This window comes from Chrysemys picta, chromosome 5 (genome assembly GCF_011386835.1).
Source record: "Chrysemys picta bellii isolate R12L10 chromosome 5, ASM1138683v2, whole genome shotgun sequence".
NCBI lineage: Eukaryota > Metazoa > Chordata > Testudines > Emydidae > Chrysemys > Chrysemys picta.
The window spans coordinates 144,794,774-144,807,253 of record NC_088795.1 but is presented as its reverse complement, the minus strand read 5'-3'; the positions used below and the strand labels follow the sequence as shown (position 1 = coordinate 144,807,253).

The 12,480-nt window shown below is 50.9% G+C and overlaps 1 protein-coding gene across 1 annotated transcript; it reads right to left on the bottom strand.

Moving 5' to 3' along the window:
* Positions 1–672: 672 nt before the first annotated feature.
* LOC135984061 (uncharacterized) lies at positions 673–6,593 on the bottom strand. The gene has a single exon (XM_065598492.1). It carries the CDS (start codon positions 5,419–5,421, stop codon positions 829–831), a length of 4,593 nt encoding a protein of 1,530 aa, XP_065454564.1. The 5' UTR covers positions 5,422–6,593; the 3' UTR covers positions 673–828.
* Between the last annotated feature and the right edge of the window lie 5,887 nt (positions 6,594–12,480).

Here is a 12,480-nt window from a genome sequence, read left to right as displayed (position 1 = left end):
TGATCCCAAAGGACCAAGCCCCAGACCCAGGTCAATATACAGATCAGATCTTATCCACAAATCACGCTGTTGCCAATCCTTTAGAATCTAGAATCTAAAGGTTTATTCATAAAAGGAAAAAGATAGAGATGAGAGTTAGAATTGGTTAAATGGAATCAATTACATACAGTAATGGCAAAGTTCTTGGTTCAGGCTTGCAGCAGCGATGGAATAAACTGCCGGTTCAAATCAAGTCTCTGGAATACATCCCCCGCTGGGATGGGTCCTCAGTCCTTTGTTCAAAGCTTCAGCTTGTAGCAAAGTCCCTCCAGAGGTAAGAAGCAGGATTGAAGACAAGATGGAGATGAGGCATCAGCCTTATATAGTCTTTTCCAGGTGTAAGAACAGCAAATGGAGTCTGGAGTCACATGGGCCAGTCCCTGCATACTTTGCTGAGTTACAAGGCGTATCTGCCTTCTCTCAATGGGTCCATTGTATAGCTGATGGTCCTTTAATGGGCCATCAAGCAGGCTAGGCAGAGCTAACACCATGTTGTCTGGGATGTCACCCAGCAGCATAGCCTAAGTTTGAAATACAGACAGTATAGAGCCAATATTCCTAACTTCAACTACAAAATTGATACATACATATAGACAGCATAATTATAACCAGTAAACCATAGCCTTGTCTTAGACACCCCATTTGACCCCCTTTACACAAGATCTGGGTGCCACTACAGGACCTTGGTTGCAACAATGATCTATATGGTCCCAGAGTATATCAATAACGTCACACCCCCAACGCAAAATTGATGCAGGAAGGGATGTCACAAACACCACTGACTGCATCCTAAGAGCTCTCCACTCTGGACAATGCATCAGCTACAATATTTTCCTTTCCCCTTATGTGGACTATATCCATTTCATACTCCTGAAGGGCTAAACTCCAACGCAGCAACCTGGAGTTGTTGCCCTTGGCCCTGTGCAGCCAGACCAGAGGGGCATGATCACTCAACACAGTGAATTTTTTATTGTACAAATAGGGCTTAAGTTGCTTGACAGCCCAGACAATGGCATAACATTCCTTTTCAATGGTAGCGTAATTTTGCTCAGTGGGGGACAATTTCTTACTTAGATATGCCACGGGATGTCTCTTCCCTCCTTCCCCCTCTTGCATTAGCACTGCCCCCAGCCCAATATTGGAAGCGTCTGTACATAATAAAAAGGGCTTTTCAAAATCTGGGCTGGCCAAAACAGGCTCCTTGGCCAAAGCGCTCTTTATGCTTTGAAAACCCTGCTCACAGGCCTCCGTCCACAGCACCCGGTCTGGTTTTTCCTTTTTCGTCAGGTCTGTGATGGGAGCAACAATGTCGCTGAATCCCTGCACAAATCTCCTGTAATAGTTGGCCAGACCAATGAAGGATTGGACCTGCTTTTTAGTTCTAGGGGTTGGCCAGTTTTTAATGGCCTCTACCTTTACAGGCTCTGGGCGCAGTTGCCCATTGCCCACCCTGTGCCCCAGGTAGGTCACCTCAGCAGCTCCCATTCTGCATTTAGAAACCTTAACCGTTAGATTGGCCTCCCTGAGCCGGTGCAGCACAATCCCTATGTGGTTCAGGTGATCTTGCCACGAACTGCTGAATACGGCCAGGTCGTCTATATAGGCCCTCGCAAAAGATTCTAATCCCCGTAGGACCTCATTTATAAGTCTCATGAACGTAGCCCCTGAATTTCGCATCCCAAAGGGCAGCACTTTGAACTCATATAGGCCCGATTCCACTATGAAAGCGGATTTTCCTTGTGCCTCGGCATCTAGGGGTATTTGCCAGTACCCCTTAGTCAGGTCCAGGGTGCTTATAAACCTTGCCCCTCCCAGCGTATCCAGTAGATCCTCTATTCTGGGTGTGGGGTAAGGGTCAGGCTGGGTGATAGCATTTAGCTTCCTGTAATCCACACAAAACCTCATGGTCTTATCCTTTTTTGGCACCATCACAATGGGAGAGGCCCAGGGGCTCTGGGATCTGGTGATTATTCCCATTGTCAACATGCTCTCCACCTCTTCCTGGATCTGTCTTTGCATCTCTCCCTTGGCCCTGTAAGCTCTGCTAGGGGCTGGGCGGGGACCCACCGTCTGAATGGAGTGTGTCATCCTATCTGTGAGCCCTGGCCTATTGGAGAATGTTTGCTTGTGGTGTTTTAACAGCCTCAGCAGTTCCTTTCTTTGAGGGGGGGTTAAATCCTCCCCCATCTCAATGCTCTCAAGAGGCGTCTCCTCCTGGCTTTCAGCAACCATGTCAATTAAAGGGGCAGACCCTGCCTCTTCCTCAGCATAACAGATTGTGTTCACATTTACCTCCCTTGCATGGTAGGCCTTCATTCTGTTCACATGCACTGTCTGCACACTTCCCTGTACCTGGGGCTTCCTCACATCATAGGTAACCTCATTAATCCTTTCCACTACCTCCATGGGTCCAGACCAAACATCTTTCATTTTGTTCTTCCTGACAGGATCTAGCACCAACACCATGTCCCCTATTTCAAACGCTCTCTCTTTAGCATCTCTGTCATACCAGGCTTTCTGCGTATCCTGGCTCTCTTTCAGATTCTGCTCAACCAACTTCATCATCTCCTGCAAACTCTCCTTGAATTGAGCCACATACTCGGCCACCGGCTGCTCTGCCTCCTCCACATTACCTTCCCACGAGTCACGAACCAAATCTAGGGGCCCCCGGACCTGCCTCCCATAGAGCAGTTCAAAGGGAGCAAACCCTGTAGACTCTTGGGGCACACTCCTGTATGCATACAATAGATACGGCAGCATAACATCCCAGTCATTCTGGCGTCTATCCACGTACATTTTCAACATAGACTTCAGGGTTCCATTGAACCTCTCCACTAGACCATTAGTCTGGGGGTGGTAGGGAGCAGCTTTCAGGTGCTTCACCCCACATAACTCCCACAACTGTTTAAAAACCACAGACATAAAGTTAGACCCACGGTCAGACAATATTTCCTTGGGAAAACCCACTCTGCTGAAAATAGAGAACAAGGCCACTGCCACCGTCTCTGCCTCGATATTAGCCAAGGCTACAGCCTCCGGATATCTGGTAGCAAAATCTACCAACGCCAGGATGTATTTCTTCCCATTTCTGGAAGGTTTTGGGAGTGGCCCCACAATATCCACAGCTACTCTGGCAAAAGCTTCCCCAATAATGGGCAGAGGCTGGAGGGGCACCTTGCTAGGCCCCCTTAACCCCTTACGCTTCTGGCACAGCTCACAGCTCCTGCAGTAATCTCTCACCGACCCAAAAAGGTGGGGCCAGTAGAAATTCTGCTCTAGCCTGTCACACGTTTTGCCTACACCCAGATGTCCTGCAAAGGGACTATCATGAGCCAACTTCAACAAATCATTGCGGTAACTCTCAGGTACCACAAGCTGTTTGCGAGCTGTTGCTTGGGAATTCTTCCTTCCCCTAGGTGGTTCCCTATACAACAGCCCATCCTGCATAAAAAACCTGCCTCTCTCTTCACAGGCCGGGACCTGACTCTGAGCATCATTCCTGGCCCTCTCTAGAGATACATCACTCTGCTGAGCCACAATGAATTCACTCTGGGTTTTGTTTGGATTCAGAATCATCTCTGATATTTCAGACAAACCCTCACCTGATCCATCTTGAGAGGCACTCTCTGTCTGTTTGCTGCCCCCCTCACTGCCATCAGTCAGGGTATCTGCCACAGCCCCAAATTCTTTCTGTGACCTGGTCACTACATTCACTTGGCCAGGCGCCCTCAATATGTTATTTCCTACCAAGACATCAGCCGGAATCAAATCCCGGACAGCAGCCTTCACATCCCCTTTAAAGCCATCCCACTCCAGGTGGATTCTAGCCATCGGCAGGTCCACAGAATACTCGGATAACGCCACTACCGTCACATACTCCCCCGGCAGCATGTCCTCCGGCTTCACCAGATGTCCCTTGACTATAGTTACATCCGAGCCAGTGTCTCGCCATCCCGTGCATTCAACATCATTGACCTTTGCCTCCATGATAAACCTCTCACTCCCCTGCCACGCCTCAGTCCTGACATAACTGGTGAGCTTATCACCTCCTCCCATGCCACTGGAGACGATGGGGTTAACATTAGCTACTGCTGTGCTTGCACCTGAACTTAAGGTGGAACTGTTGTGGCTTGGTTCAGCCTGAGTGCTCAGGGTAATGGAGTTGGCATTTATCGTGGCATTTGGGGTTGCTGGCTTTGGGCTGCCCTTCAGGGTCGGGCAATCTGGTCTCATGTGGCCCAGCATACCACAGTGATAGCATGTAATCTGTTCCGTCCTGGGATAAGAGTTCCTACCCTCCGGGCCCCCTTGAACTCCTCTAGAAGAGTCAGGGACAGATTTACTTTTAAATCCCTCCCTCCTCTTGAACTGGGGAGAATGGTGATTAGTTTTCCCCGGGGTTTTACACCCTTCTCGAGCCCTGTTCTGGGTATGGGCATCCGCAATCTCTGCTGCCCGTAGGACTGACTCAGGGTCCCTGTCACACACAGCTGCTCTCACATGGTCAGGCACAATATCTAAGAACTGTTCCAAAGTTATTAAATCCAGCAGTTTTTCAAAACTCCCATGCGCCTTGGCTCCCACAACCCACTTTTTAACAAAACCCATCAGCTTATGAGCACATTCTACAAAAGTACAATCCTTAGGCATTTTAAACTCTCTAAACTTAACTCTGTAAGATTCAGGAGTAACCTTGAATCGCCTTAACACAGAATCTTTAAACTGCCCATAATCCAAGGCTTCTTGTTCCCCCAAGTCATTAAATACCTCCCTGGCTTTTCCAGTCAGTCTGATCAGCAGGACAGGCATTCGCTGACCCTCAGGGATCTGGTACAGATTGCAGAGGCGTTCAAAGGTAGACAAAAACTCCTCTATATCCTCAGTATCGTTGTAAATGGGACACATTCTTTCCCAGTTTTTCTCATGGCGTGGGGGAAGTGGAGTACCAGGTGGGGATGACTTTCTCCGCTCTTCCAGTACTTGGAGCTGAAGTCTGGCCGTCTCCTGTTCCATCTTGTGAGTCTCCTGCTCAGCAGCGAGCAGCTCTAGACGTCCCTTACGAGCTCTCTCTTCTCTCTCATCAGCCTCCTTCTCTCTCTCACTTTCTAATTCTGCTATTTTTTGCTTCTCCAGCAATCGAAGATCTGCTAGCTTCTGTTCATGCTCAAATTGCAGTTGACTTGTCACCCTTTGCATTCTAATTTTTTCTGCCTCTTCTGCAGCCTCAGGTAAGGGCTGTGCTCTTGCCCCCTGATCACTGGCTATTAACAGATTTCTCAGTTCCTGATTTGTAGCTTTCTTTCTAAAGCTTATCCTCTTTTCTGAACACAAATTTTCCAGGGCTTTTTTGCCAAGTCCCTCATATGCTCTTTGCTCAGCCATTGCAGCAGCTCTTTAACCAACAAAACTCTCAATCCCAAAATTCAAATTTGGACAGCGTGGGGTTCTGACCCAAAGCTTAATTGACCTGGTTCTGTGGATCCAAGCACGACTACGCCACTGTGACAATGCGGTTCTGGTGGAACCCAACTGAGAGTGCCAACTCAGGACAAATTGCTCAAACAGGGCAGTTACAGCCCAAGGCTGGGGTTTTTCCACCTCCAAGGCAAACCAAACCAGCCAGACTAGGAGGACTTCGGTCTCACCCCCTGGCTAACCGCAAGTCTCACAAGCAATCTCCTTAGACACCCCAGTTTCCCAGTATTACCACCAGTGCCACCCGTTATGGGGACAAATGGTTATGAAAACCAATACCCCAGTAAAAGAAAAAGGTTCTCCTGATCCCAAAGGACCAAGCCCCAGACCCAGGTCAATATACAGATCAGATCTTATCCACAAATCACGCTGTTGCCAATCCTTTAGAATCTAGAATCTAAAGGTTTATTCATAAAAGGAAAAAGATAGAGATGAGAGTTAGAATTGGTTAAATGGAATCAATTACATACAGTAATGGCAAAGTTCTTGGTTCAGGCTTGCAGCAGCGATGGAATAAACTGCAGGTTCAAATCAAGTCTCTGGAACATCCCCCGCTGGGATGGGTCCTCAGTCCTTTGTTCAAAGCTTCAGCTTGTAGCAAAGTCCCTCCAGAGGTAAGAAGCAGGATTGAAGACAAGATGGAGATGAGGCATCAGCCTTATATAGTCTTTTCCAGGTGTAAGAACAGCAAATGGAGTCTGGAGTCACATGGGCCAGTCCCTGCATACTTTGCTGAGTTACAAGGCGTATCTGCCTTCTCTCAATGGGTCCATTGTATAGCTGATGGTCCTTTAATGGGCCATCAAGCAGGCTAGGCAGAGCTAACACCATGTTGTCTGGGATGTCACCCAGCAGCATAGCCTAAGTTTGAAATACAGACAGTATAGAGCCAATATTCCTAACTTCAACTACAAAATTGATACATACATATAGACAGCATAATTATAACCAGTAAACCATAGCCTTGTCTTAGACACCCCATTTGACCCCCTTTACACAAGATCTGGGTGCCACTACAGGACCTTGGTTGCAACAATGATCTATATGGTCCCAGAGTATATCAATAACGTCACACTCGTCCATCCTCCCTGTGCAAGGAAAAGGCCGGGGTAGAGACCGTCGAATCGTGGAAGTCAACGAATGGCTACGCAGGTGGTGTCGGAGAGAAGGCTTTGGATTCTTCGACCATGAGATGGTGTTCCAAGGAGGAGGAGTGCTAGGCAGAGACGGGCTCCACCTAACGAAGAGAGGGAAGAGCATCTTCGCCAGCAGGCTGGCTAACCTAGTGAGGAGGGCTTTAAACTAGGTTCACCGGGGAAGGAGACCAAAGCCCTGAGGTAAGTGGGGAAATGGGATCCTGGGAGGAAGCACGAGCAGGAGAGCGCAAGAGGGGAGGACTCCTGTCTCATGCTGAGAAAGAGGGACGATCGATGAGTTATCTTAAGTGCCTATACACAAATGCAAGAAGCCTGGGAAACAAGCAGGGAGAACTGGAAGTCCTGGCACAGTCAGGGAACTATGATGTGATTGGAATAACAGAGACTTGGTGGGATAACTCACATGACTGGAGTACTGTCATGGATGGATATAAACTGTTCAGGAAGGACAGGCAGGGCAGAAAAGGTGGGGGAGTTGCGTTGTATGTAAGAGAGGAGTATGACTGCTCAGAGCTCCGGTATGAAACTGCAGAAAAACCTGAGAGTCTCTGGATTAAGTTGAGAAGTGTGAGCATCAAGGGTGATGTCGTGGTCGGAGTCTGCTATAGACCAGACCGGGGGATGAGGTGGACGAGGCTTTCTTCCGGCAACTAACAGAAGTTACTAGATCGCAGGCCCTGGTTCTCATGGGAGACTTTAATCACCCTGATATCTGCTGGGAGAGCAATACAGCGGTGCACAGACAATCCAGGAAGTTTTTGGAACGTGTAGGGGATAATTTCCTGGTGCAAGTGCTGGAGGAACCAACTAGGGGCAGAGCTTTTCTTGACCTGCTACTCACAAACAGAGAAGAACTAGTAGGGAAAGCAAAAGTGGACCGGAACCTGGGAGGCAGTGACCATGAGATGGTCGAGTTCAGGATCCTGACACAAGGAAGAAAGGAGAGCAGCAGAATACGGACCCTGGACTTCAGAAAAGCAGACTTTGACTCCCTAGGGAACAGATGGGCAGGATCCCCTGGGAGAATAACATGAAGGGCAAAGGGGTCCAGGAGAGCTGGCTGTATTTTAAAGAATCCTTATTGCGGTTGCAGGAACAAACCATCCCGATGTGTAGAAAGAACAGTAAATATGGCAGGCGACCAGCTTGGCTTAACAGTGAAACCCTTGCTGACCTTAAATGCAAAAAAGAAGCTTACAAGAAGTGGAAGATTGGACAAATGACCAGGGAGGAGTATATAAATATTGCTCAGGCATGCAGGAGTGAAATCAGGAAGGCCAAATCACACTTGGAGTTGCAGCTAGCAAGAGATGTTAAGAGTAACAAGAAGGGTTTCTCCAGGTATGTTAGCAACAAGAAGAAAGTCAAGGAAAGTGTGGGCCACTTACTGAATGAGGGAGGCAACCTAGTGACCGAGGATGTGGAAAAAGCTAATGTACTCAATGCTTTTTTTGCCTCTGTCTTCACAAACAAGGTCCGCTCCCAGACTGCTGCACTGGGCAGCACAGTATGGGGAGAAGGTGACCAGCCCTCTGTGGAGAAAGAAGTGGTTCGGGACTATTTAGAAAAACTGGACGTGCACAAATCCATGGGGCCGGATGCGCTGCATCCGAGGGTGCTAAAGGACTTGGCGGATGAGATTGCACAGCCATTGGCCATTATCTTTGAAAACTCATGGCGATCGGGGGAGGTCCCAGATGACTGGAAAAAGGCTAATGTAGTGCCCATCTTTAAAAAAGGGAAGAAGGAGGATCCGGGGAACTACAGGCCAGTCAGCCTCACCTCAGTCCCTGGAAAAATCATGGAGCAGGTCCTCAAGGAATCAATTATGAAGTACTTAGAAAGAAGAACAGGAGGACTTGTGGCACCTTAGAGACTAACAAATTTATTAGAGCATAAGCTTTCGTGGACTACAGCCCACTTCAGTCCACGAAAGCTTATGCTCTAATAAATTTGTTAGTCTCTAAGGTGCCACAAGTCCTCCTGTTCTTCTTTTTGCGGATACAGACTAACACAGCTGCTACTCTGAAACCTTTCATTATCGAAGTACTTAGAGGAGAGGAAAGTGATCAGGAACAGTCAGCATGGATTCACCAAGGGGAAGTCGTGCCTCACTAACCTAATTGCCTTCTATGATGAGATAACTGGCTCTGTGGATGAGGGGAAAGCAGTGGATGTGTTATTCCTTGACTTTAGCAAAGCTTTTGATACGGTCTCCCACAGTATTCTTGCCAGCAAGTTAAAGAAGTATGGGCTGGATGAATGGACTATAAGGTGGAGAGAAAGCTGGCTAGATCGTCAGGCTCAACGGGTAGTGATCAATGGCTCCATGTCTAGTTGGCAGCCGGTTTCAAGCGGAGTGCCCCAAGGGTCGGTCCTGGGGCCGGTTTTGTTTAATATCTTTATTAATGATCTGGAGGATGGTGTGGACTGCACTCTCAGCAAGTTTGCAGATGACACTAAACTGGGAGGCGTGGTAGATACGCTGGAGGGTAGGGATCGGATACAGAGGGACCTAGACAAATTAGAGGATTCGGCCAAAAGAAACCTGATGAGGTTCAACAAGGACAAGTGCAGAGTCCTGCATTTAGGACGGAAGAATCCCATGCACTGCTACAGACTAGGGACCGAATGGCTAGGCAGCAATTCTGCAGAAAAGGACCTAGGGGTCACAGTGGACGAGAAGCTGGATACGAGTCGACAGTGTGCCCTTGTTGCCAAGAAGGCTAACGGCATTTTGGGCTGTATAAGTAGGGGCATTGCCAGCAGATCGAGGAACGTGATCGTTCCCCTTTATTCGACATTGGTGAGGCCTCATCTGGAGTAGTGTGTCCAGTTTGGGGCCCCACACTACAAGAAGGATGAGGAAAAATTGGAAAGAGTCCAGTGGAGGGCAACAAAAATGATTAGGGGTCTGGAGCACATGACTTATGAGGAGAGGCTGAGGGAACTGGGATTGTTTAGTCTCCAGAAGAGAAGAATGAGGGGGGATTTGATAGCTGCTTTCAACTACCTGAAGGGGGGTTCCAAAGAGGATGGATCTAGACTGTTCTCAGTGGTACCAGATGACAGAACAAGGAGAAATGGTCTCAAGTTGCAGTGAGGGAGGTTTAGGTTGGATATTAGGAAACACTATTTCACTAGGAGGGCGGTGAAGCACTGGAATGCGTTACCTAGGGAGGTGGTGGAGTCTCCTTCCTTGGAGGTTTTTAAGGCCCGGCTTGACAAAGCCCTGGCTGGGATGATTTAGCTGGGAATTGGTCCTGCTTTGAGCAGGGGGTTGGACTAAATGACCTCCTGAGGTCCCTTCCAACTCTGAGATTCTATGATTTTGATTCTATGACTCCTGGGCTGTTTTGATCCTGCAGCGCAGCTGGTAAACGGTTCCCATCCTCTCCAGACGACCGTCACCTCGGCCCTTGGCATCGGGTGTCTCCCTGCCAGCCTCTGCCCCGCTCGGAAGCTGCTAGCTCCCCTGGGGCAGGGCTGGGGCTCCCTGCCGCCCGGCCCACCCTCTGCTGAGGCCAGGGCCAGGCCTGGGCAACTGGGAGCGCTGCCTGGGTGTGGGTGAGGGCAGGATGGCCATGGAGAGCCTGGTGACACCCCGCTGCCTGAGTACTGTGGTGCACGGGCTAGCTGGGCCCCGAGGGGGCAGAGTTAAGGGTCCCCGGGGCACAGCACAGTCACGGCATCGGTCCGGTAGCAGGGCAGGAGCCTGCAGGAACACTGCGCTCACGCATACTGTAGGGGCGAGGTCCCACCGCATGGCGGATGCCCTTTCATACAGACGCGCTGGAGGGGAATCACGCCGGGGGGCTGGCGGAAGCCCAACATTCCTGGGGTCCCTAGCCTCTGCCTTTGGGGGTCTGCAGCCCCACAAGCCAGGGTGCAGGGAGCAGAAGCCCAGTTGAGGGGTCAGGCCCAGGCGGGTCAGGCTGATGCCCAGAGCGCTCTCAGCGCTCCAGGGCTGGGTGGGGTGGTCACTCACAGCCCCCACACATCCCTGCTCTCCCCTCCCGCCTGGGGGTCTCCGGAGTGGCCTCCCCATGGCCTGCAGCATGGTTAATGCAGCGGCCACTGGATGGCACCAGAGACTCATCCTCGAGCCGTGGGGGTCCGGGGAGGGATCGCAGGGCCTGCGGAGCGGGGCGGGACTCACCTGAGATTCAGCACAAATGTCCTTTCTCAGTGCCCCTCATGACACCTCTTTAGCCCTGGTTCCCACCCCTGACCCCTCCCCAGAGGTGAAAGTAAGCCAGGCCGGGCCGGTACTCCGCCGACAAGAGCCAGTATGCCGTGCCGGACTGGACCGGCTTCCACGGCGGGGATTTAAAGGGCCCGGTGCTCCAGCCGCTGCGGGGATCCCCGGGTCATTTAAATCCCCACCGGCAGCCGGGCTCCCGCGGTGATTTAAAGGGCCCGGAGCTCCACGGTGGTCAGAGCCCCGGGCCCTTTAATTTGCCCCGGGGCTCCCAACCACCTCTGCTGCTGGGAGCTCCAGGGTGATTTAAAGGCCCTGGGGCTCCCAGCCACAGCCGGAGCCCCAGGGCCTTTAAAGCTTGAAAGGCCCCGCCTCTTCCGGTTGAGGCCACGCCCCCCCTCAGCACTCCAGCGTACCGGTAAATTTCACCCCTGCCCCTCCCCCACCAGGCGGTCACACCCCTCAGCTTCCCCAGCTCCCCCAAGCTGCCCCAGGGCCCTCACCTTCCCCTTGAAACAGGTAGCTCCCCATCTTCCCTGCCCCACGTTCCCCAGCGCCCCAAGGCAGCCCTGCAGCGCTCAGTAGCCGAGAGCCCCGCTGGGACATGAAGGGAAAAGGGCTCTGTTCCCGCTACTTCCTAATCCCGAAAGCCAAAGGGGCCTCAGGCCCGTCCTGCACCTGCGTCGCCTCAACAAGCCTCTCAGAAAGTATCTCCCCGGCCTCCACCATCCCCTGCCTGGTTCGCCGCCCTCGACCCGCCGGACGCTTATTTCCATATTCCAAGGTCACCGACGTTCCCTGTGTTTCCTAGTGGGCGGGCGCCATTTTCAATTCACAGCGCAGCCCTTTGGCCTCCCGTCAGCCCCGAGGGTGGCACAAAATGCCTGGCGCCAGCGGCTGCTACCTGAGATGTCGAGGGGTCCAGCTCCTCCCGTTGCTCGCCGCTTGGCTCCTCAAGGGCAGGTCTCGGGAATCAAGTATCGGGGGGTAGCCGTGTTAGTCTGTATCTACAAAAACAACAAGGAGTCCGGTGGCACCTTAAAGACTAACAGATTTATTTGGGTATAAGCTTTCGTGGGTAAAAAACCTCACTGCATCTGAAGAAGTGAGGTTTTTACCCACGAAAGCTTATGCCCAAATAAATCTGTTAGTCTTTAAGGTGCCACCAGACTCCTTGTTGGTCTCGGGAATGTTACATGATCTCAGGTAAAGGGCCAGGTTCTTTGAGTGGCAATAGCAGTATCTAATCACCTAAACTCTTCCCACCGCCCACCAGGCAGGGAACAGAAGACTAGAGAGGGAAATTCTTCGAAAACAAACAGGAAATGTATGAAAAGGGTTACTACCAATGTCAGGGTGGGGGAATAAAACAGATTAAAACCATAAACCAACAATGTGCTTGCCCAAAGATGGGCCTGTCACAGAGTGGGGGGGGACACAAGGCCCTGTACCCCCGGCTCCCTGCGATTCACCATGACTCTCAGCCAGCCAGTAAAGCAGAAGGTTTATTTAGACGACAGGAACACAGTCCAAGACAGGTCTTGCAGGTACAGACAACAGGACCCCCCCCAGTTAGGTCCATCTTGGGGGTCCCAGGGGCACCACAGC